The following is a 22,042-nucleotide window of genomic DNA, read 5'->3' as shown; positions in this document are numbered from 1 at the left end:
CTCTTACTTCCATGTAACATAACAGATGATGTCTTAGTGCAAGCCTATTCCTTTTGGTTGTGAAGCATTTAGGGTGTTCATTCCAAGGGCTCTGCATAAGTATAGGTTATTCATCTTTCTTATCATAAAAGTATTTCAAAGCACTGCATGTATCTTAATCCAAGTTACTTTGAAAGTAGAGGTAGGAGGATCTGAGGTGAAAAAGTACAAGATCTTATCTGAAAAACAGACTACAACATAAAGGCTAGAAGTGTGGCTCCATTGGTGGGAAACTTGCCTAATAAGCAGAAGCTCAGAATTCAGTCTCTAGTATTGCATCCCTCTAACCCCCCGCCCCCGCTCCCGCCAAATACCCTAAAAATTCTTTCACAGTGGTTCTATATTCTTGAGAACATGCTTAAAAACACAGTGCACTTTGTTAGGTATCTTGCTGGCCTATGTACTATAAATGACTAGGATTGGGTCTATTTCTGGGAAGCAGAATTCCTGGGCACAATGACCTGCTCTGAACTTCAGATATCTTTATTGAAGAGAACCTCAATGAGGCACTTCGAGTTACTAGTTTAAAACAACAGTTCTACCCCTGCTTTACAATGGTTTAAAATGACTATTCGAAGTTAAAACTTTCTATAGATCATATATGTAAAGTCTCTAAGGTAGGAATTCTCTCTTGTTATTCTTCATACTCTTCTGAATTTCTAAACTTTTTCCTTCTTTCCTTTTGCTGCTCACAGCTTAAATACTGGATATTCTTAGTTATAGTTTCAAATATAGCCTCTTCTCTTTTCACTTACTTGTGCCAAGTACTCTTTTCTTTCCCACAGTTAATTCAGATAACTCTCCTTTGTCCAGAACTTGTATCTTGGGCTAAGGGTATATATAGCTCAGTGGTAAAGCACTTGCTTAGTATTAGCAAGGCTGGGGGTTTGTTCCTCTGCACTCCAACAACAACAAATAAAGCAAGTAAACAAAACATAACAATAACAACCAAAAAACCAAACAGTATTTTCTTGTAATTTCAATGAGCATATATTTCTGTATGGATGAACACAGGAACTTTGAATTAAACTTGGTATTCTTTTCTCTGCTCTTCAATCTGAGCCCTCATCTTTATCTCTCCTGACCCAGTTAATGGCATCCCTTTAGCCACTATAGCTGAACTCATGAGAATCATCCCTGACTCTTCTATCTTACCTTGGATCTTTGATCATTAAAAATATCTAGCTTTGTAGCCTTAAGAACCATAACAGGCCCAGAAAACAAAATTTGTTGAACGAATAGATGAACCTCAATAATAGAAATGACAGATCCCTGAGAGTGAGTATGAACAAATATATTAGTATTGTTTTAAGGATGTGGATTCAGACAGGGAAGGGGAGAGACAGACAGACAGACAGACAGACAGAGACAGAGACAGAGACAGAAAGACAGAGAGAAAGAGATAGAGACACAGAGAGAAATTATCTTCTATGTAGATGATGAGTGGCACTAGCCCAGGTAGCAGAAAAGTCCAAGTAAACTAAGGCCAGGACCAGAAAGGGGCTAGAAGATGAGAAATTGCCATTACCCTGAGGGCATTCATTTCCTTTTTCCAGAGGCCACCAAGAGAAAAAGCAAAGGTAGGAGGAAAGGGGGAGGGGTGCTGTTAGTGGTTGAATCTGAAACACTTGAGTTTTAGGTAAACGGTAAGCTTTATCATAATGCCACTAAACTTTGAAAGACACTGTTTAAATTATTCAGGCAGCCTAAGTTTAATGGATAGAATTAAAATAGAGCATTAAAAAAAGAATCTCGCAAGTTTAGCTCTGTGAAGAAATGTGGATTCATTTCAGGAAACTCTGTCTCTGTGTTTCTGCTTTTCTCTTAAGTATTTTTCTCTGTCTCTCCCAGTCAATCTCTCTGCTCTTTTTTTCTGTCTGTCTGTCTCTCTTGTAAGCATGTGTGTTTATGTTTTCTAAAGATTAACTGCCAACAAACTACCCACATCTATAACAATCATGCCTATGCATTTTTTCCCTTCGTGATTATCTCTAAATTTACAAGCTATTATCTACAAATTTAAGAAATCTCAGTGAGTGATTGAAATAAGTGAATGGATCAGCATTTTGGCATTAGCACTTTTTAATGTCAGCATTGGTAATCCTGGTTTCCCTTAGCTGACATGGAAAAACAACCCTCAAACTCTCAGAATCTGGCATGCTAATAATTATCTTCCCAACCAAGTGTAAGATACAAAATTGAAGCTAGATACTTGGAAGTTAGGCCTGCTTGTCTGTTGTGGGAATATAAATGCTTTTGTATGATTTTTTTTAACTCATCCAAGTACATAAAAGAGACAATTTTCTAAGAGAGCATAATTGCATACAACATTTGTCCAAATAAATCTGCAAGTAGATAATGAGAACTCAACTAATGAGTATAATAAAGCACTTTAGGCAGATCTTAAAAGCAAATCATACAGCCTTGTGGATGAGCCTTATTTTAGATGGAATTGTATAACTTGGCTGCTTAGGAAAACACCCTGTCTTCCTAATGCAGTTAGGCTGAGAGAACTACAGCTAGCACAGTGCAAACTCTGAAAGGGGATGATACAGTTTGTTATATAAGCACCAGAGGAGGACCAGAGTCTAGGGCCAGATGAACCTTCTATTTAAAACTGAAGATCCAAGTCATTTCTAATGTGTCCCAGCTAGGAATCAGGGGCCCTTCAAAAGCATGGGAGTGGGAGACAGAACAAAAGGAATCAGTTCTGTCAGATATTGGTGGCTTGTGACTATTAGGCTGAAACCAGGAGGCTGAGAACTGAAGATCACAGTTCAAGGCCAGCCTAGGCAGGAAAGTCTGTGAGTCTCTTATCTCCACTAAATTACCAAAAAAGCAGAAAGTAAAGCTGTGGCTTAAGTGGCAGAACATTAGCCTTATGCAAAAGAAATTCAAGCCCCAGGACTGGCACTAACAAAACAAAACAACAACAACAAAAAAAGCAATCAATGTATAGAGTAGCTTCTTCCTGCCTTAGGACACATTTGACTTGTTGAGTAGCAAGAAGGGAGAATGGGCGCAAGGAGGGAGAATGGGCAGAGTTCTAAGTGTGTCTCAGAGTAAGTTATTTCTTTTTATTTTTTTTGGCCAGTCCTGGGGCTTGGACTCAGGGCCTGAGCACTGTCCCTGGCTTCTTTTTGCTCAAGGCTAACACTCTGCCACTTGAGCCACAGCGCCACTCTGGCTGTTTTCTGTATATATGTGGTGCTGAGGAATTGAACCCAGGGCCTCATGTATACGAGGTAAACACTCTTGCCACTAGGCCATATCCCCAGCCCCTATTTCTTAATCCCTTGTTGAATAGATTGGGCCAATCCCTTCCAGATTCAGTGGAGAGGAAGTAAAACACCCTCCTCGGAGGGAGAAGGAAGTCACACAGTGTAAGAAAAGTTCAAGGGATAGGTGATATTATTGTTGTTATTCTTTGGAAAATGATTGCTACAATGTAGCATTAATTCTCTTTACTATCATTAACATTAGAGAAGTACAAATTAAAACTGAATCATTGTATAACTAAAATGACAAATAATAATAATGTTTTTTCTTCATACTCAGCTAGTGGTTATGTAAGGTGGTACATCTGTTCTGAAAACTTGTGTGACAGTTTCTTTCAAAGTTATAAATGTACTTTTAGTCTTTGCCTAGAGTACAGACACTCCATTTCTATTCTTCTCTCTTTTGTTGTTTTATTGATATTATTTTTTAAACATTATCTTTAAATAGTTGTATAGAGAGGTTTCAATTCAACAAGCCAGTGCATCATTCTCTCTGCTTTTTCAATGTAAAAAAAAAATGTTTTCTTTCTTTGTACATACTACAAAAGTCCATTGGAATCAACATGGTGCACTATTCTGAAATGTGACTGGACTATGTGGCTAAAAGGTTTACTGAACATGCTGCTTGCTTCTTCTGCTCAGAGCACAATTGTCTCTGACAGAAAACTGCTATAATGCCCTTGAAGGGCCTTTTCTCATTGGCCTTTGTAGTAGAGCTCTGGCTTGATCACACTTCTTTGTCCTGACTCTGATTAAACTACAGAAATATTAGCATTTACTACTACTTGTCTGATGGGGTTTGCTTATTAACATATTCCCCTCTCCTCAGTTAACTTAATGTTCAAATTGTTCATTCTTAGGACCTATAACCATCCATGGCAAATTTTTAGGGAATTGTTATGGAATGAATGGAAGACTAATACATTATTTAATAATGCATTTTCTCCTATGAGTTTTATAGGTGCATAGGGGTGCAAGAAATGTTGGAGGCAAAGTTTTCTGGCTTTGAGAATGACAGCTGAATGATTTAAATAAATTGATTATCCAATGACTTATTATTTTAGTCTTTCATCTGATTTTGACATTGGATATGTTCCTCCAGCAAGGAAGCCCACACGATCAGCCTCCAGATGTAGGGAAAGAAACTCAGCTTGAATTTGCCCTATGTTTGTTTTCTGTAAGTATCAGTAGTGTCCAAAGATGATTTACAGACTAGTTCATTGTTTTGAAGATTGTATTCTTAGATCATAGGGCCTCACCCTGTGAGTCAGGCTAGGAGATGATTCTTATCATTTTCCTATATCTCCCTTTCAGTATGGACTAGTGTGTCAAAAAAAAAAAAAAAAGAATAAGCCTTCTTTTCCTTCCTGAACCACATGCTTTATTAGCATGTCAAGAAATGGAATCTGTCTCATACCTTGAATCTAGGTTTCTTCATCTGAATTTAGGCCTTTCTTTTCTTGTTATTCATCACCATGTGAATGAACCAGAAACGCTCTACTTGGGGATGTGTGATAATTGAATACATGGCCTGGTGATTTCCTTGAGAGACAGTCAACATTAGGGAAGAGAGAGAGAGAGGGGAGAGAGAGAGAGAGAGAGCTCAGCTGATGGCCCCAGCAGAGAGCGGCTGTCCCAGATGATGTCATTACTGGGGTTGGGTGAGATGGAGGTGAATGATGAAAGGGGTGGAGTTGATCAAATGCATTGTACTTAAAAACTGACACGTTGAACTGAAACTCCTCTATATAACTACTTAAAGATAATAATAAAAAATAAACCTTTCGTTAAAGATTATCCCAAGATGGCAAATTATGTATAAATGTATATGGAAATATTAGAAAACAGGTTATAAGACCGAGTGATCTTTGTTTTGTCTTCGGCTCTTTTCTAAGTCTACCAAATTTTCTGCAATAAAAATTTAAAACAAGGGGCTGGGAATATGGCCTAGTGGCAAGAGTGCTTGCCTCGTATACATGAGGCCTTGGGTTCGATTCCTCAGCACCACATATACAGAAAATGGCCAGAAGTGGCGCTGTGGCTCAAGAGGCAGAGTGCTAGCCTTGAGCAGAAAGAAGCCAGGGACAGTGCTCAGGCCCTGAGTCCAAGCCCCAGGACTGGCCAATAAAAAAAAAAAAAAAAAAAAATTTAAAACAAGATAGAAGAAGACAAAATGTGTGGGTAGTTTCTTCCAAGTCTACCGTTTGATGATTCCTGGGCAAATTTTCATGAATATGAACATATTTTTGTAGGGCTGAAAATGCTGAATTGTAAAAGCCAGAAACATGAATGGGATTTTGGCTCCTTTATCCTAAAGCTGTTACATCTGGTGGAGTTTCAGGGTATCAGAAGGGCTAAATGGTGAAAATCTATGCTTCAGAACTCTTTCATGTAAGCCTTTTCTGGAATGTCGATTCATCGTTTTTTTGGCTATTGTATGTTTTGTTCCTTAGTAAGGCAATTGACTTCCAACAAAATCTCTTACGCAGGTTGCAGTGATGCCAAGTACAGAGGCTGGAATATGGAGATACATTAGCATGATAATATTTCCTGTTTGTCCATCCAGAAATCATTATCCACTTTATTCTGAGGTTTAGGAGGCCAAGCACAGTGAAGACTTTACTGGTGGCTTTGGCCTGGGTTGAGCCAGTGCAAACACTAGGAGACCAGAACCAAGGAGCAGAGTGAAGTTGGCATATTTATTCCTCAGCCCCAGTGTTCAAGGTCACTGTAGTCTTGTGTCCACCAAAAATCAGAGCTTTGTCCAGGCAGCTCTGAATGCAACAATCACTCTTTCCACGTTTCAAGGGCCAATTCTCTACTTCCCTTCTTCAAGCATGGAGTGGTAAGATTGGTGGTCTATTTTAGAATACTGAACTTGCACTTCTATTCTATTCCTTTTTATTTTCCACATCTGTTCATACATTGGTAAATTATTCTTTTTCTGTGTGCATGTCAGTACCAGGGCTTGAACTCAGGGCATTAAACTCTTGCTCAGCTTGTTTGCTCATGGCTGGTGCTCTACCAATTGAATCACAATACTGGTCAATTATTTTGCTAGTTGATTGCAGGTAGAGTCTCAAGGACTTTTCTGTCTGAGCAGACAAAAAAGACCCCACAATTTTTCTCTAGCTTCTCAGCTTTTTGAGTAGCTAGCAATATAAGTATGAGCTACCAGTGCCCAGTAGAAAACTATCCTTTTATCAAACTCTCAAGTTACCCAGGTGAAGTTGGTCATCTGTTTCTTCCAGGGACCTCTGAGAGGCATTAAAACCATGCAATATCCTGTGAATGACAGAAAGAGGGGTAGAAATAGCCCTAGAAAAGTCACCTCCTCTCCTCCAACAATGAAGAACCTCCAATACTTGCCATTACTTCCTATGCTCATTGTAAAGGAGGAATATTTTCCATCAAATTTGAGTCACAAGTAATTCTGAGTAACAGGATGACACAGAGGACGGGAAGTTAATTTCCTTTTTGTATGTTTTGGAAGTATGGTGAATAATTTGTGACTTAGAAAAAAAATAGAATCATGAGAAAGTATTCATAAGAGAATAATACCCATGATAGATGTGACGAAGCTAACTGTGGAGAGGACCCAACATGAAAATCTCACCCGGCCATCACTTGTCAGGAGGATGGAGTCACTCTTTATATCCCTGTGAATCACTCCTTGATTGTGAAGGTATGACAGAGCTCTCAGGACTGACAGACAGACAGTAGCTATCTGCTCTTCATTCATTCTAGAAAGGAAATAGTAGATGAGCAATACCAGTTTAAGAACATTTTCAAATGTTAAAGAGAAGCCACTTTCATGGGATACTAGTCCATGTGGCTGGCTCATACCGGGAAAATATATGAAGAAAGGGGTATCCCTAGGCTATGATTCTCAAAATATAAGGCCTGGCACTGGGATCAACAGTGGTCTAGTATAAATCCAAGGAAAGTTACCAAAATGACCCTCATTTGTCAGCTTTTAAGTTGTTGGTGCAAATGCATTTCCATAGAATCACAGCTAAACCCAGAGGCTATATTAAGCCAGAATGAAAGACATTCTCTCTCCTAGCAGGTTCATTATTCTAACATACAACTATGATCTTCTACCACTCCCACCCCAATCCCACCTCTCCAGATACTCAAAGTGGTGTTGGCCATATGGAAATTCAGGAGGATAAAACTCAACTTTAGAACTCTATTGGATGTGTTAGAAAGTCCTATAATTTGTTACTGAAAATATTGACTTTTAATCAATGGGCATTAAGGAGCTTCTGAGGGCAGGATGAATGTTAATTCAATGAAAGAACCCTATATGCATGAGACTGCTATGTGGACCTTGGTGGCCCACAGAAGTTGGTTTCTGTTTCTTAGCTCCAAAGCACATCTATTTTATGAAGAGTTCTTAGTTCAGATATGTACCAAGAGGGAATAATAAGCACCTTAGGTTATCTGTCTGACCAATAATGAGAAGAAAAAAATTACCTGGTATGAGTGACAATGTCCGTCAAGGCACCACCTTCTAGAAACTCCATGACCACCCAAAGTTCATCACCAACAAGGTAACTATTGTACATATCGACCACGTTGTCGTGGTGGTAATCCCTCATTATCACAACCTGGATGAGTGAGAAAGACACTGTTGACTTGTGAAAGTGATATCTGCCTGTTGGTTCTCTGTTGACCACACCTATATTTGAGAGGTTTTGATTGCCAGGGAATTGCTTTGGAAATCTCCTATAGTCAAAAGTCTAGCTGGAATAGACAAAGGCCATAAGTATGATTAAAAAGGATCATGACTGTTTACATTTGTGAGAAAGTGGTTGATCAGTCAAACATTGGAACTACACACACACACACACACGCGCACACATACACACACGCACACATACACACACGATAGGGATAGGGCTAGACAAAAAGACTGAAGTAGAAACATGTTGAACTACAACAAGATTTGCATTTAAAAAGGACCCTTAGTTGACTGTTCTCTTATTTCATTCTTTTTTGTTGTTATTGTTATTTGAATTTCATAAATGAATGGAAGAAATAGTTAATAGTGGAAGGGCTGCATGAGATTAATTTATTTTCTCATGGGGGAAAAATTATGTGTTGAATCTGAGGAAGATTTGGTCTGAAGGCAAAGAATATATTTGGATGGGAAAACTAAATGTGATGATATGTTTAATTGAAACACCTTTGTATAGATCCTTTATGATATAAAAAAATAAGTGTTGGGGATGTGGCTCAGTGGTAGAGTGCTTGCTTAGCATGCATGAGCCACTGGGTTCAATTGTTTAGTACCATATAAACAAAATACATAAAAATTTAAAAAATTAAATAAGTTAAAAAACTACATGTTATATAGGCATGAAAAGTTTAACTTGAGCCTGTTTATTGGAGATGGAGCTTCCAGGAACTTCTACTTTATGTGTACTTCCAAAATTTGGGGGTTGTTTACCAATAATGATATATATGATAATATATGCTGCATAAATGTTGCAATAATCAGTCTTGGTGTTATTTGTGATTTGGAAATAAATTTCAAGATGAGAAATAGTGACTAGGTAAGATGCTCAAATCCCACTCACCTGGAACCTGCTGTGAGATGTGGACTCTTCTAGACAGGATTTAAATCCCAGCTCTGTTGTCAACTCGTATGACCCTGAGCAGTCACCTAACTTATCTCAGTTCAGATTTCCTTGAAACATTGATAATAGCCTCTTTCAGCTTTATACAGCTTCTGAGAGATCACACTAGACTACTGCTTAGCACAGAGACAGATACACATAAAACACTTAATAAAAGCAACAGCCAAAGACTAGAAGATATCGTTACAGTGGGTTAATTAATTTTGCTTTTCTATTTACAATATATTTTTGTACCTTCATAAACATACATGTGCTATTTTTGGAAGTGAGAAATATGTGTCCCATTGGACAGAGAGGATGACCCAACACACACCATTTACCTCATTAAAAAGTAGTTCTCGTCTTTGCTGCTTTCGGAGGTCCATTTTCTTCACTGCTACTTGTTTCCCTGTGTGTTTCTCTGTGGCAATGCACACAATGCCAGTTGACCCTTCTCCAATTTTGATAAAGTTATCCAAGTATTCCCTGGGGTCACCTGGACTGACCACAAGTTGCAGCGCAGCCCGGAACTGTTCATGAGATACCCTGGAGGGTTGCTGGTCAGATGAGGAGCCCCAGCTGGGTGGGGGGTAGGTGCTGGATGAGATGCTGAGAGAGCTCAGGTAAGAGGCCGTAGACATATACTGGGAACCGGTCTGCAAGGAAGGATGTTGGTACAGTGTAGCTTTGTGGTACCCAGAAGGGTAAGGGTGACTGCTTGAGGGGTAGCCTGCTTTGCTTTGACTTTGAGGTAGTTTGGTGGGGCCTCTGGGATAGGTGTCGGACCCTGACACTGGAGGACTGAAGACCATCTGTGCTCGATCATAATCCACCTGGGAAGACACACATGAATGGAGAATATTCACATATTAGATATGAGTGTGAAACCAAGACAACAGCTGGCAGAATGAAGAACACCAAGAGGTGAAGAGAAAACCCTGCTGGCACACTTACCGTGAGTAAGCACCTCTTTAACCGTGTGCACCACATTGTGTTATTTATGTATTTATTTATAGATTTATTAGCATACATTAGCTATATGGCATGGTATGTCATTTTCACATTTCCATGTATTCATATAGTACAGTCTAACCAATCTCTCTCGTCCTTATCAGTCTCCCTTACCCTCCTTCTTCATACATCTTCAACAAGTTTCACCCCTTTGTTTTCATATATGCCAACATTTCCTTGGGAGCATGTTAATTATCTTGCGCCAATTCTCCTAACAGAGCCCACGGAGAGGTGTTTTAATTCAAGTGTGCCTTATTTAAGGTGTACTTGCTATTTACTTATATTCAGGAATGAAAGACTTTAATCTCTCATTAAAAGACAGCTTTCAGCCATCATTTAGGTGACACATTCAAACTCAGATAACCTCTCCTGTACTTCAAAATTCACATCCTTGAAGATTGTTTGTTTTATAGAAGGGACAAGGCCAAAATAGTCATTGGGGTGTCTCTGCTTTGTCACTCATTACTAGCTCTGACTTTCTCCAGGTCCTTCTCATGAAAGCACTTGAAAATTACATGGTAAGTCCATGTGGCAAGGAACAAACTACCAAAGTTAGAAATACAAGGCTTTGGTCAAAAGCCAGGTGGATCACCCTGGAAGTGGATCCTAGCCCTTAGATAACTTGCCCTAGACGATATCTTGACTGAAACCTCAGGAGAGATGCAAAGATAGAACTAACCAGCTCAGCCTTTCCAAACTCCTGGCATATAGAAATTGTGGAATAGTGGATGCTTGAATATTTTTGGGGGAGTGGGGGAGGATGGGGATTTGATGAACATCAATACCTTCTGTTTATGAGCTAGTTTGTTCTAGAACAGTTGATAGGTTATAATAGGAGACCTCATCAAAGAAATTGTGTGAAATGATAAATGCTTACAATTGTTTTTTTGTTTTGTTTTGTTTTGTTTTTTTTGGCCAGTCTTGGGCCGTGCACTCAGGGCCTGAGCACTGTCCCTGGCTTCTTTTTCTTTGTTCAAGGCTAGCACTCTGCCACTTGAGCCACAGTGCCACTTCTGGCCATTTTCTGTATATGTGGTGCTGAGGAATCGAACCCAAGGCCTCATGTATACGAGGCAAGCACTCTTGCCACTAGGCCATATTCCCAGCCCTACAATTGTTTTAAACTATGAAATTTTGCAATATTTTTATATAGTAATAGATATAATTAACACAGGAAAGGAAACCAAGAGTTCTGCTATACCCACATTCAGCTTTGATATCCATGACATGTTCCCTGCCCCAAGTCCAGTGAAAAGTTGAGGCTAAAAAGAAGAATCTGAGTAGGAGGTATTAAACATAGGACTGACCAGTGTTGTATAAAGGAAGTAAAGGCAACAATGTGCCCGAAGTCAAGGGAGGAAAAGTATTTCTAGAAGAAAGGAGTAGCACATCTTGTCATATGCAACAGAGAAAGGAAAAGCAATGAGGCTTGGCTTTCAATGGAGCTAGAAAGTCACTGTAAAGCAGGCAGGTGGTTTAAGCTCCTAACTCATCACACTGTACAGAAGGAAAGAATAAATCATAAGTGCAATATTAGAAAACAAATTACCATTTATTGAAGACAACCAGCGCACCGGTGGCATGGATATTCTTGCACATGGATCCTCAAAACAATCAGGCAAAATACTTTCAGATTCAACATGTTAAATAAATAAAATAATTAATTAATTTAATTACCTGATTTGGGGAGGGGAAGAGGGAGCCCAGGAACAGTGTGGACCAATCCAGCAGTGGTACTTACTAGAGACTGTTGGAAATAAAATATACAACTTGGGGAAGGAGGAGAGGGCAGGAGGGGAAAATCTGGGAAAAAATGAGGGAGGCGGTGACACGTCATAAAGAAATCTATTCACTATCTGATTTATGTAACTGTAACCTCTCTGTACATCACCTTTATAATAAAATTTAAAAAAATTCAACTAAAATATTAAATTGTAACTAAATACTGTATATTAGAAAAAGATTGAGAGAGAAATAAGCATTAGGGTAATTAATCAACTGGACTGTTGCCTTAAATACAGCAAGGCCAGGTGTCAAGGTGAATGGAGATCTTAGACTTATATTCTTGGAGGCATGTCATGGAACCTTAAACAAGCTATCATCTTCCTATGTTTTTCCTTCTGTAGTTGAAACAAAATTGTATTCATTTTCCACAAGCATATCTCACTGATCTCTGTAGATATATTATACACAGGACAGTTGTACCTTTTAGGAATAATAAACACTGCTTCACACAGCATTAGGCCACTTTCTTTCTTTGTCGCTTGTCAGGCAGCATTATTAGGGTCAATTCTCAACGGCCAGCTTTTGGCATATAGAAGAGGATGCCTGCCTACATGAAAAGGACAATTTCGGGTTACAGTAGGAAAGCAGAGTTGTTTGCTAGGAGCTAAACGTCTTTGAAATTAGGTATTTTTGACAAAAAATTGCAATTGTTTCTCCCTGCTTGCTGATTAGTGGTACAGATTCTTTAAGCAAGGAGGAATCCACTGCTATAGGAGACAGTTTTTAGAATCAAACTTGATTTACTGAACAGGGAATTAACTATTCTGCACAGGGGAGGAAATATATAGTTTGACTTTGGGAAGAAATATATGTATGAGAAATGCTGTTTGGAGCCATCACTGAACTGTAGATTTATAGATTTAGATTATAACCTAGCAGATTGGATACCATAGTAATGCATATTCCTCACCCACATTCGTGACAGGCTTTGGTATTTTGTTTAACTTTGGGAATCACTAAAAGAGCAATTTATCATGTTTTATTATTGGCAAAAGTGAGGTACGGCAGGGAAAATGCTGCCATATTCATGATAGGATCACTCCTTATTCTTCTCCTCAGGTCTGGCCTATACTTCCGGTGGAGGGCTTCTGGGAATCCTACCTGCTCTACACACTGGCAGCACAGGCCAGTTTTGTTGCCAGCCTTACCACTTCTACCATGACTTATCACCCACCTGGTTGTATAACCAAGATAGGGAGTCTTTTCTCCTCACAAAAACGCTCTGACATTTTCCTGGGATTCCCAGTAAAGGACTTTCCCACGGAGCGATTGTGCTATTAGAAGTAATAAACTCTGCTCTTAATCTGGAACCAACCCAGATGCTCCTCCGTAGACGAATGGATCAGGAAAATGTGGTACATATACACAATGGAATTTTATGCCTCTATCAGAAAGAATGACATTGCCCCATTTGTAAGGAAATGGAAGGACTTGGAAAAAATTATACTAAGTGAAGTGAGCCAGACCCAAAGAAACATGGACTCTGTGGTCTCCCTTATTGGGAATAATTAGCACAGGTTTAGGCAAGTCACAGCAGAGGATCACAAGAGCCCAATAGCTATACCCTTATGATCACATAAGATGATGCTAAGTGAAATGAACTCCATTTTATGGAAATGATTGTTATATCACAGTTGTAACTACTTTCAACATCCCATGTGTATCTGTAGTTTCTACTATTGATGATGTTCGTGTATCACCTTCTTGTGATTGTATCTCCACTATCTCTGTAATCTTATCTGAGTGAATGGGAAACAGTGTGTACTGGTATTAGAATTAGGAAATTCAAAGGGAATGCCAAAATTGAGAGACAAAGGGTAAAATAAGAGAAACAACAACAAAAGCCAAAAAAAAAGAAGTAATAATCTCTGCTCTTAATAATGGCCATTATTGCTTTCTACATTCCAAGGAGTTTTTCAAGTACTCAATGTGCATTATTGTACTTACATCTCAAGTTAGGCAACAGGCCCCATAACTGTTCTGTTTTACTGAGAAGAGGATTGAGGCACAGCATGTTTATGTAGGACACGTAAAGGTCCAGAGTTCACTAAGAAGTTAGAATGAAGATTAAAACACGGTCAGAGACACTTTAGCACTTAGGCCCACAGAGATAATGCTTCAATGGTAAGTGAGGGATGCAGTTAGGACAAGCAGAGTGTGGACCATCAACTGCAGAGATAAAGCCTGCTCAGGATGCTTCAAAGGCCAAGGTGTTTTGGGGGATGAGACCTCCTTCTCACTTGCCTGGATCATGAACATTTATAGTTATTTAACTGTCCTGTTTGAAGTTACCTTTCTTATGATACTCTCTATGGAAGTAGGTGAAGCAAATGATGAATCTATTTCTCTTCTCTTCTCTTCTCTTCTCGCTTGTTCTCTCTCTCTTTATTTATTTATTTATTTTGCCAGTCCTGGGGCTTGAACTCAGGGTCTGAGCACTGTCCCTGGCTTCCTATTTTTATGCAAAGCTAGCACTCTACCACTTGAGCCACTGTGCTGCTTTTGGCTTTTCTATATATGTAGCACTGAGGAATTGAATCTAGGGTTTTATGTATATGAGGCAAGCACTCTACCACTAGGCCATATTCCCAGCCCCATTTTTTTATATATGCAGAAAAGTCAAGCTTGATCTCTGTACCCTTTCCTACAAATTAAAGAAAGCATGCATGGAGTTCATATGAATGTCCTCTCTGTACTACTGTGAGAGAGATATGTGGGTTGAATTATGTATCCAGATGATAATGCAGTGGTATTGGACCAGTGACAAGGATGCTATTAAATAAGTAAATCCACTACATCTCTCATTATCCATGCTCAAAATCATTTCTAAGGAATTTATGTATGTGGTTTACCCTTGCCACACCTGATAGCAAGAGTTTTATATATGCTGAAGGGGAGTGGAAAGCTGCCACGTAGGAGAGAAAACAATAGAAAAACAACTAAGACTAGCCATATTCCTCTAAAGAAAATAGCCTTGTGCTTTGTGAACACATGGCTCCTCAGGAATGAAGCTAGGGGCCCACATACTTTCAGGAAAGATTTCCATATGGCAGGATATAATCAGAGAAGCTGGATCAATTGTTTTGTTAATGATGGCCCAGGGTGCTAAACTGCTTAGCTCCAGTCTTATGAGGCCACTAACGATCACTGAAAATTAGATATATGTGGAGGAAAAATTCTCTCTGCAGCAATCATTAAAAATATTGGCAGAATGAATGAGTCATTGCAGCCATGGTTTTCTTCCTTTTGGAAGTGGTTAATAATATACCACATTTTTTTTTGTTTCCAGGACCTTTTAGTATACCACCATATATTAATTCTTATAGAAATTTGCTTTTTTATGTGTCTACTCAAAATGTAAAGAAAAGGAGACAAAGGCTGTATTATAAGGGAATAAATAATTCCCAGTTAACAATTCAGCCTTCTACAATAAGTACAACGTCTCCAAGGATAGGGTCAGACACAGGCTTTTGATGTATCAAAATTATAAACAATTATAGCGATGAATCCATTTCATCAATCAATTTCAGCAGTAGTGTGCTGGGGAGGACAGGGAATAAAACTCCTCACAGCTATCAATTGCTCCGATTACGACTGGCTGTCAGCCAGAATTCCCCTGATCCATGTTAGTTAAATGCACATTAATCTGAATTTGGCAGTGTAATCAAGGACCTAACTGAACTGTGAAATTGAATTCTGCAGTAGAACATCCTTTGACCATTTTATGCCAAGGCTTGGGGGGAAAAGCCTTAGCGAGGGGAGGGTGGGAGAAAGAAAAGAAGAAAAATAATCTGGTCACAGCATCTATTTGTCACCGTGGCCTTCTTCACTGACAACAGGGAGACCATAGATGGATGATGCCTGGACTTAGGAGTGCCAGGTAACCACGGTGAGAGACTGCACCCATAGATCGGGGACTATGGAATGTTCCATGAATGATAGAGAGTGACAGAGATAAGAGGCAGCTGCTTCCGGTTCTTGGATGTAATGCTCCAATTCACCTTTTTGGAGCATAATAAAACAAAGAGATCTCTCATTTCTGCAAAAGAAAGAAAGGAGAGAGGGAAGGAGGGAAGGAGGAAAGGAGGCAGGAAGGAAGGCAGGAAGGAAGGAAGGGAGGGAGGAAGGAAGGAAGGAAGGAAGGAAGGAAGGAAGGAAGGAAGGAAGGAAGGAAGGAAGGAAGGAAGGGAGGGAGGCAGGCTTAAAAGAAGCCAGACTGAGTGCTACTGACTTGTCAGCATAAATCAAAGTTGAGATAAAAGCAAATCACAGTGCTCTATTATCTGACCACATGAAGGACATCTTAAAGGTTCCTGACTTGACTCAGAGGAAAATGTTAACAGGACCAGCCTGGGATTTGGGAAGCTTGTAAGAGCTCCAGGGAGAATCACTAATTTGCTTCCTCAAATGGAACAGTTTAGAGACTGATAATTAGGGAAAGGGGATACATTAAGCCCTATGGCCCTCTAGCTGTGCTCTGCAATTCCAATCCCCCCACCTCCACTGGCAGGAAACACAATGGATGGGAGGTGTTTCCACCATCCACTTGCCACTGTGCTTTGGGGTGTACAGCTTGGCCTGTAGCCAACAGACTAATCTGGTGTGTCTCCACTCTTGGGTAGCCAGTCTCTGCTACTCTGACCAATGTGACTGCTGACTTGAGAGCTCAAGTCTATCTTACTGTAGGGTCTTAAGGAATTATTTTATTTCCAATTGCATCCAAACTTTGGCTTGTTGCCAGCCACAGTTATTTGCAAAATGGGACAGCTCTATTTCCTAGTGAATACTCCCTAGTAGATGACAAAGGGGACACAGCACACTGTCTCAAAGGATTCTTAATAAAAGACACAAGTAAGTATGATCACTGATAAAGAGTAAAGATCATGAGCTGGCCTTTGTAAGCCCTAAAAATCTGATGTGGTAGGCTTTGGAAGGAGGCTAACTTCTGCATGGTTAAACACACTGTTTGGATTTCCAAACGACATGTAGCGGAATGCTATCCACCATGTTGAGCATTTTTCCAGGGGAAAAAATCCTACAACCATACATCAGGGTCCCATTTAGGTATGTACAAACATATTCCTAATGACATGAAGTTTGAAGAGCCATTGTACTTCCTTGTTTTACAAAATATCTGACAAAAGCATGCTGAACAAGTTCAGAAAGGTAGTTTACAACCTCTGCAAATAGGCAAGGCCCAGTTCTATGAAGAAATAACCTAATCTAAGATCAGTGTGCACAAGTATACTATTTTTCAGGCACTCTCTCCACCACTGAAGTTGTATATCCAATTAACCCCCCACAGTTGCTGTTCCAGACTCCAAGAATGCATTCTCTTTTAAAAAGAAGATTGCTCTGACCTGCCATCTCTCACTGCCTGGAGCTTGTGGAAAGAATCTGAACTTTTGGGAGTTGACTACTTGCTTCAGAATACTCTTCAACTGTGTCAGGGCCTCTGGGAGAACTGGAGGATTGGTAATACGCACTTAGATTCATTTAGTTGTAAGTTTAGTAGTGGGAAACCCTCTCATAACAACCAAATTACAATGTACTTTGAACCACAAAAGCTTTTATGGGAAGATGTGTTCATGCATATGCTGAGGGCATGAAAAGTCTCCTTCAACAAATACAAATATTAAGATGTGGCACTGAATCACCTGGGATTCATTATGAATCTAACTGCACATCCTATAGGAACCCTTAGACAAGGAAATCTAAAGGCCATAAATACAAGCACTGTTATATGAATTGATTTGCTTTTCTCTTTCACAGTAAAGTGCAGCCTACCAGGCATTTCAGTAGGATTATCATTTCATAGCACACTGAACCCCCAGCAGGTCTCTGAAAGGATCCTAAGTAAAAAAGAAGAGCTGTGGCTGAATCTGACATGTGCCACAAGGAGCAGCAAGTCACTGACTCAAGAAGACTAAAGGTAATGGATCTAATGCTTTTCCTTGCAGAAAAAGTAAAGTGGAAACTATTGCTCAGGTGACCATAAGAGGAAGGCTTGGGAAGCAGGCATACTTTCCTTTGCATCCATCATGCTTACTTCAGTGCCCTAGAACATTCCATCTGTGTAGGTCACCTACAGCAGCAGCCTTGGTCACTCCTGCAAAACCATGCTTAGGAGGTGGGGAGGTGAGCTAGAGGAGGTAGAAGGAAGTATGTGTGTAGATAGTGCTCTACGGTTTCTATGGAAGGTTTGGGAATTTCACTTCCATTGGACAGAGTAGAGCAAACATTGGTGGTAAGGCTGGGGTCCTCAGGCCCACTCAGTTGCTGAAATTTTTGCATTCCCTTGAGGTAGGCACTCAGCTACTCAGTGACCCACATTGCTAAAGGGAAGACAGTCCAACTTTTGATTCCTATATATTTTGTAAATATGTAAAGATTACACAGAGAAACCACTCTTGTTGCTGGCATTAGAAGATTGGTAACATGTTTCCCAACAAAAAACATTCCTGGTCATTCAATGTGTTTACTTGTAGGTTTATAGGAACATTTGGGTTACTACAAATGAGGGAAACTATATAGTCTATGTTTCTTTAGCTCTGGCTTACTTTGCTTAGCATAATTTTTTCCAAGTCTTCCCAGTTCCTTACAGATGGTACAATATCATTCTTTCTGATGGATGAGTGGAATTACATTGTATTAACACACTGAATAGCATGTGTGTGTGTGTGTGTGTGTGCATGCAAGTGTGCACATACGCGCACACACACACTGGAACATGATAAATTACATAGGAGCCCAGTCATTAACAAACAGAAGACAAAGGATGATATGCATAAGAGTGGTTGATAAGGTCTCTTAAGAGCTATGTACAGATGATCATATAAAAAATTCTACAAAACAAACTCTAAGAAAAGGAAACAAGAGACATTTTTAGTTGCCGTTGTTGCTGTTTTTGTTTTCTTTTTGTCTTCTTTGTTTGTTTGCATTTGTGAGGGCAAAGGAGTGCACATAGAAGGTAGAAGAAGGGTGAACAAACAGAACAGTGATACCAGACACTATGTGGAAAATGAAATGGATATCTTGTAGGTGGGGACAGGAGCGAAAAACTAGAGAGAGTGACTGAAGGGGAGATGTGGCCCAAAAAGAAAAGAGAACCAATGCATCAGAAATACTGACAAAACTATATGCCATAATCCAACTGTACAACTCATGGGGGGGGGCGATGAAGAGGGGGAAGGAGGGAGCAAAATGAGGGAGGAGGAAACAATTTGATAAGAAATATACTCGCTGCTTTACATATGAAACTGTAACCCCTGTGTACATTGCTTTGACAATAAAAAAAATTAATAAAAAAGAATTGTACTCATTATCTGATTCATGTAACTGCAACCCCTCTGTCTACCAAGCCTACAAAAAAATAAAAGAAAAGAAACATTCCTGGAAATAAGGGCTACTGTTGAGTGCTTGTCATGCTTATTAACCTTATTTAATCCTCATGAATAAGGACTGAAACTTACTGTACAGATGAGGTAACAGACATAGAGGGGGTCATATAGCTCGAAAGTGCTAAGTTTTGAAATAAAATTCTAAAACTTGCATTTTTCTATAATGAGTGAAAAAATTCTGACTTTCTGATTGCCGTGTGTGTGTGTGTGTACTGGCACTATAGCTTGAACTCAGGAAGGAGCCTGGGTACTGTTTCTTAGATTTTTAGCCTAAGTCTTGTGCTCTATCACTTGAACCACACCTCCAGATCCAGCTTTTGCTGGCTATTTGGAGATAAGATTCTCTGATGTTCCTGATCACTCTGAGGGCTTTGAATTGTGATCCTTAAATCTCAGCATCCTGAGTAGCTAAAATTACAGGTATACCCAGCTGGTGGCCACTTTCTGAACATCCTAAATAAATAAACAAGGTCATCTATCATGTAAGGTAGAAAAAGTGTGTAAGAAAGTGCTAGGCATCTTTTCTCTCAATGTTTTCTTTATAACCTGTGGTTTCAGTTTTTACTCCTAGGTCACAGTAAGAAACTTGGTAATATTTCCAGCCTACCAATACCAGAAAGAATGGAGTATTTCTTGTGCATTCCAAATTCATCCCTTCTTCACCTATCCCCTACTACCAAGTTGAGGGCTGCTCATAACACATGACTATGACTTAAGTCCTCACATCCACTTTGCCCCCTCTTCAGTTTCCTTCTGGGAAAGTGGGAATGTTGTAGATACCCAGACTTTGGAGTCAGAGGGATGCAATTTTAAATCCAGAGTGAGCTACTGACATTCATATTCTCAAGGAAGTCTAAGTCTTGATGTCTCAGCTTCCTCAATTGCAAAAGAGAAAACCCTGAACTTTCCTAGACCTGTTGTGAGCACAAAACTGGGTAATGTCTGTAAAATGCTTCTTACCAGGCTTAGAACATGGTAACCCTCAAGGGTCATGGTCATCATCTGTGCTACATGCACAGACTGGCATGTAGGTTACATGTCTTAATAATTATGCTGTTCTAACTCATTAATTTATTTAACTCTCACCACAGTGAGGCAGAAGTTGTCATTATCTTCACTTAATAGATAAAAAAGTGCAGGAATAATTAAGCAAATTTGCTTACCCAGTTAATAACCGGTAATGTCTATGCCCAAATGTAGGTGGTTTGTCTCCAAAAATTCCACCTTTACATACTCTCAATGATGTTTTGTGCTCTACTGCTCAGCTGATTGGTACATTTGGTGGTGTCTAGACATTAGGGATATAATTTGGGGAGTTACAAGAAAGGTGCTGTGGCATCTAGTGGGTAGAGGCCAGAGATACTGCTAAATACCTTACAATGATGAGAGCTCTTCATCACAATGACTTACCAGGTACAAAATGGGATCAACAGTGCCAAGGTTGAGAAACCTTACTGCTGAATGAAACAGGACGTGACCCCATTGATGAATTCTTTGTTAATGTATTTAATAATGCAACTTCATTACTCCAAACATTAGAGAGTGTTACAAAGATGGATTGAAGGAGTAGCACCCCCTACAGCTGCCCTGTGCCATCAGGTCGTTTTGAATCCTACCTCTTCTAGGACCTGATGACCAGGTTGGTCCAGAGCCTTTTCATCTGTAAAATGAGAATGTAAACTTCTGTATGATTGGGCCACAAGGGTTGAGAAAGCAATACATGGATGTGAGTGTCTGAAAAACTAGAGGAATTGTTATGACTTTAGGGGCTTCTCAGTGGTTGTACACCCCAAGCAAGGAGTGGAAGTGTTGGGCTGGCACCAAGACCCATGAACCAGCAGCTGCCTGGTCCTTGGGGAGCATCCAGTTAGAAACACCAAATACACAATGACAGTACTACCAGCCAGTTCCCCTGATGGAGAGGCAGCTATGTCTGCAGTGGGTAGAGAAAGCATTCTCCCTCCACATCTGGCAATTTTGACAGGTATGAGGTGTGAAGGGTGCTTTTAGTTCTGGTTGGCTTTTCTTTGTCACTTTGAGGTTTCAACTGCTCAGTTTCAGCAAAAAAAAAAAAATGCAAGTAGAAAGTGTTAATAACATTTTCATTCCTCTCATGCTAACATGGAAATTTGGGAGGTAGATTACATTGAAGGATTTTTTTTCTTTTTCTTTAAACTGCGTTATCATTAGTGTTTTGAATTTTCTTTAGGCTCAAATGTAAAACCTGTCACACACACACACACACACACACACACACACACACACACACACACACCCCACATCCCCCCTTCTCCTCATTTTTGCTCCATCTGAAGATCTACATGGGTACTGTGCTGTCTCTCCCAATGTGAACATCATATCCACCCTCCTCTAAAGAGTTCCATGAGGCAAAGCCAAATTATCTGAGTCGTGATCGCTATTTCTTGCCTCAGCTGGAACTCCAATGTGATTGGTAGATTTTTAAGAGTATGGTTCTGAAGACACAGTCACCTAGTTCTTTTTTAGAGAGATGTTATATTTTTAATCAAGTTAACGGCTTAATTATCAACATGCTTCCTACCTCCTACCCTCCCACAAAAACCTGCTCCTGAATTTTTTAGCTGTTTTCTTGTGTTACGCAGAGCAATGGCTTAACTCCTTTGGAACCCTGGCTAATAAGGGCTGAAAACTCCCAGCAAATATTCTCAGGGGGTGATTTCCTGCTTTTTTAAAATTTTTTTTTGTCCTGAGGTGCAATACTCCTGCATCATTTCTGGCTGTGCCCTGGCTAGGATTCAGGGCAGAATTGTATTCTGAAGCTTGTACCTGCTACCCTCTTCTGCCTTCTAACCTGCAAAATTCTTGTTTTTGCCTGGAAAGTTTGGATAAGCTCCTGAAATAACATATGCCCATATATTAGAAAGGT

At 39.7% G+C, this 22,042-nt stretch overlaps 1 protein-coding gene across 1 annotated transcript in view; it reads right to left on the bottom strand.

Moving 5' to 3' along the window:
* Pak5 (p21 (RAC1) activated kinase 5) overlaps positions 1-22,042 on the bottom strand; it is a 64,211-nt gene that overhangs the window by 5,944 nt on the left and 36,225 nt on the right. The window contains exons 3-5 of the mRNA XM_048347419.1: positions 9,283-9,774; positions 7,797-7,930; positions 6,934-7,060 (exon numbers count right to left, since the gene is read on the bottom strand). Of these exons, the coding sequence (XP_048203376.1) occupies positions 6,934-7,060; positions 7,797-7,930; positions 9,283-9,774 (753 nt within the window). The remainder of the gene's footprint in view (positions 1-6,933; positions 7,061-7,796; positions 7,931-9,282; positions 9,775-22,042) is intronic.

Source organism: Perognathus longimembris, chromosome 6 (genome assembly GCF_023159225.1).
Source record: "Perognathus longimembris pacificus isolate PPM17 chromosome 6, ASM2315922v1, whole genome shotgun sequence".
NCBI lineage: Eukaryota > Metazoa > Chordata > Mammalia > Rodentia > Heteromyidae > Perognathus > Perognathus longimembris.
Note: the sequence above shows the minus strand (reverse complement) of the source record. Positions and strands in the feature narration are given on the sequence as shown.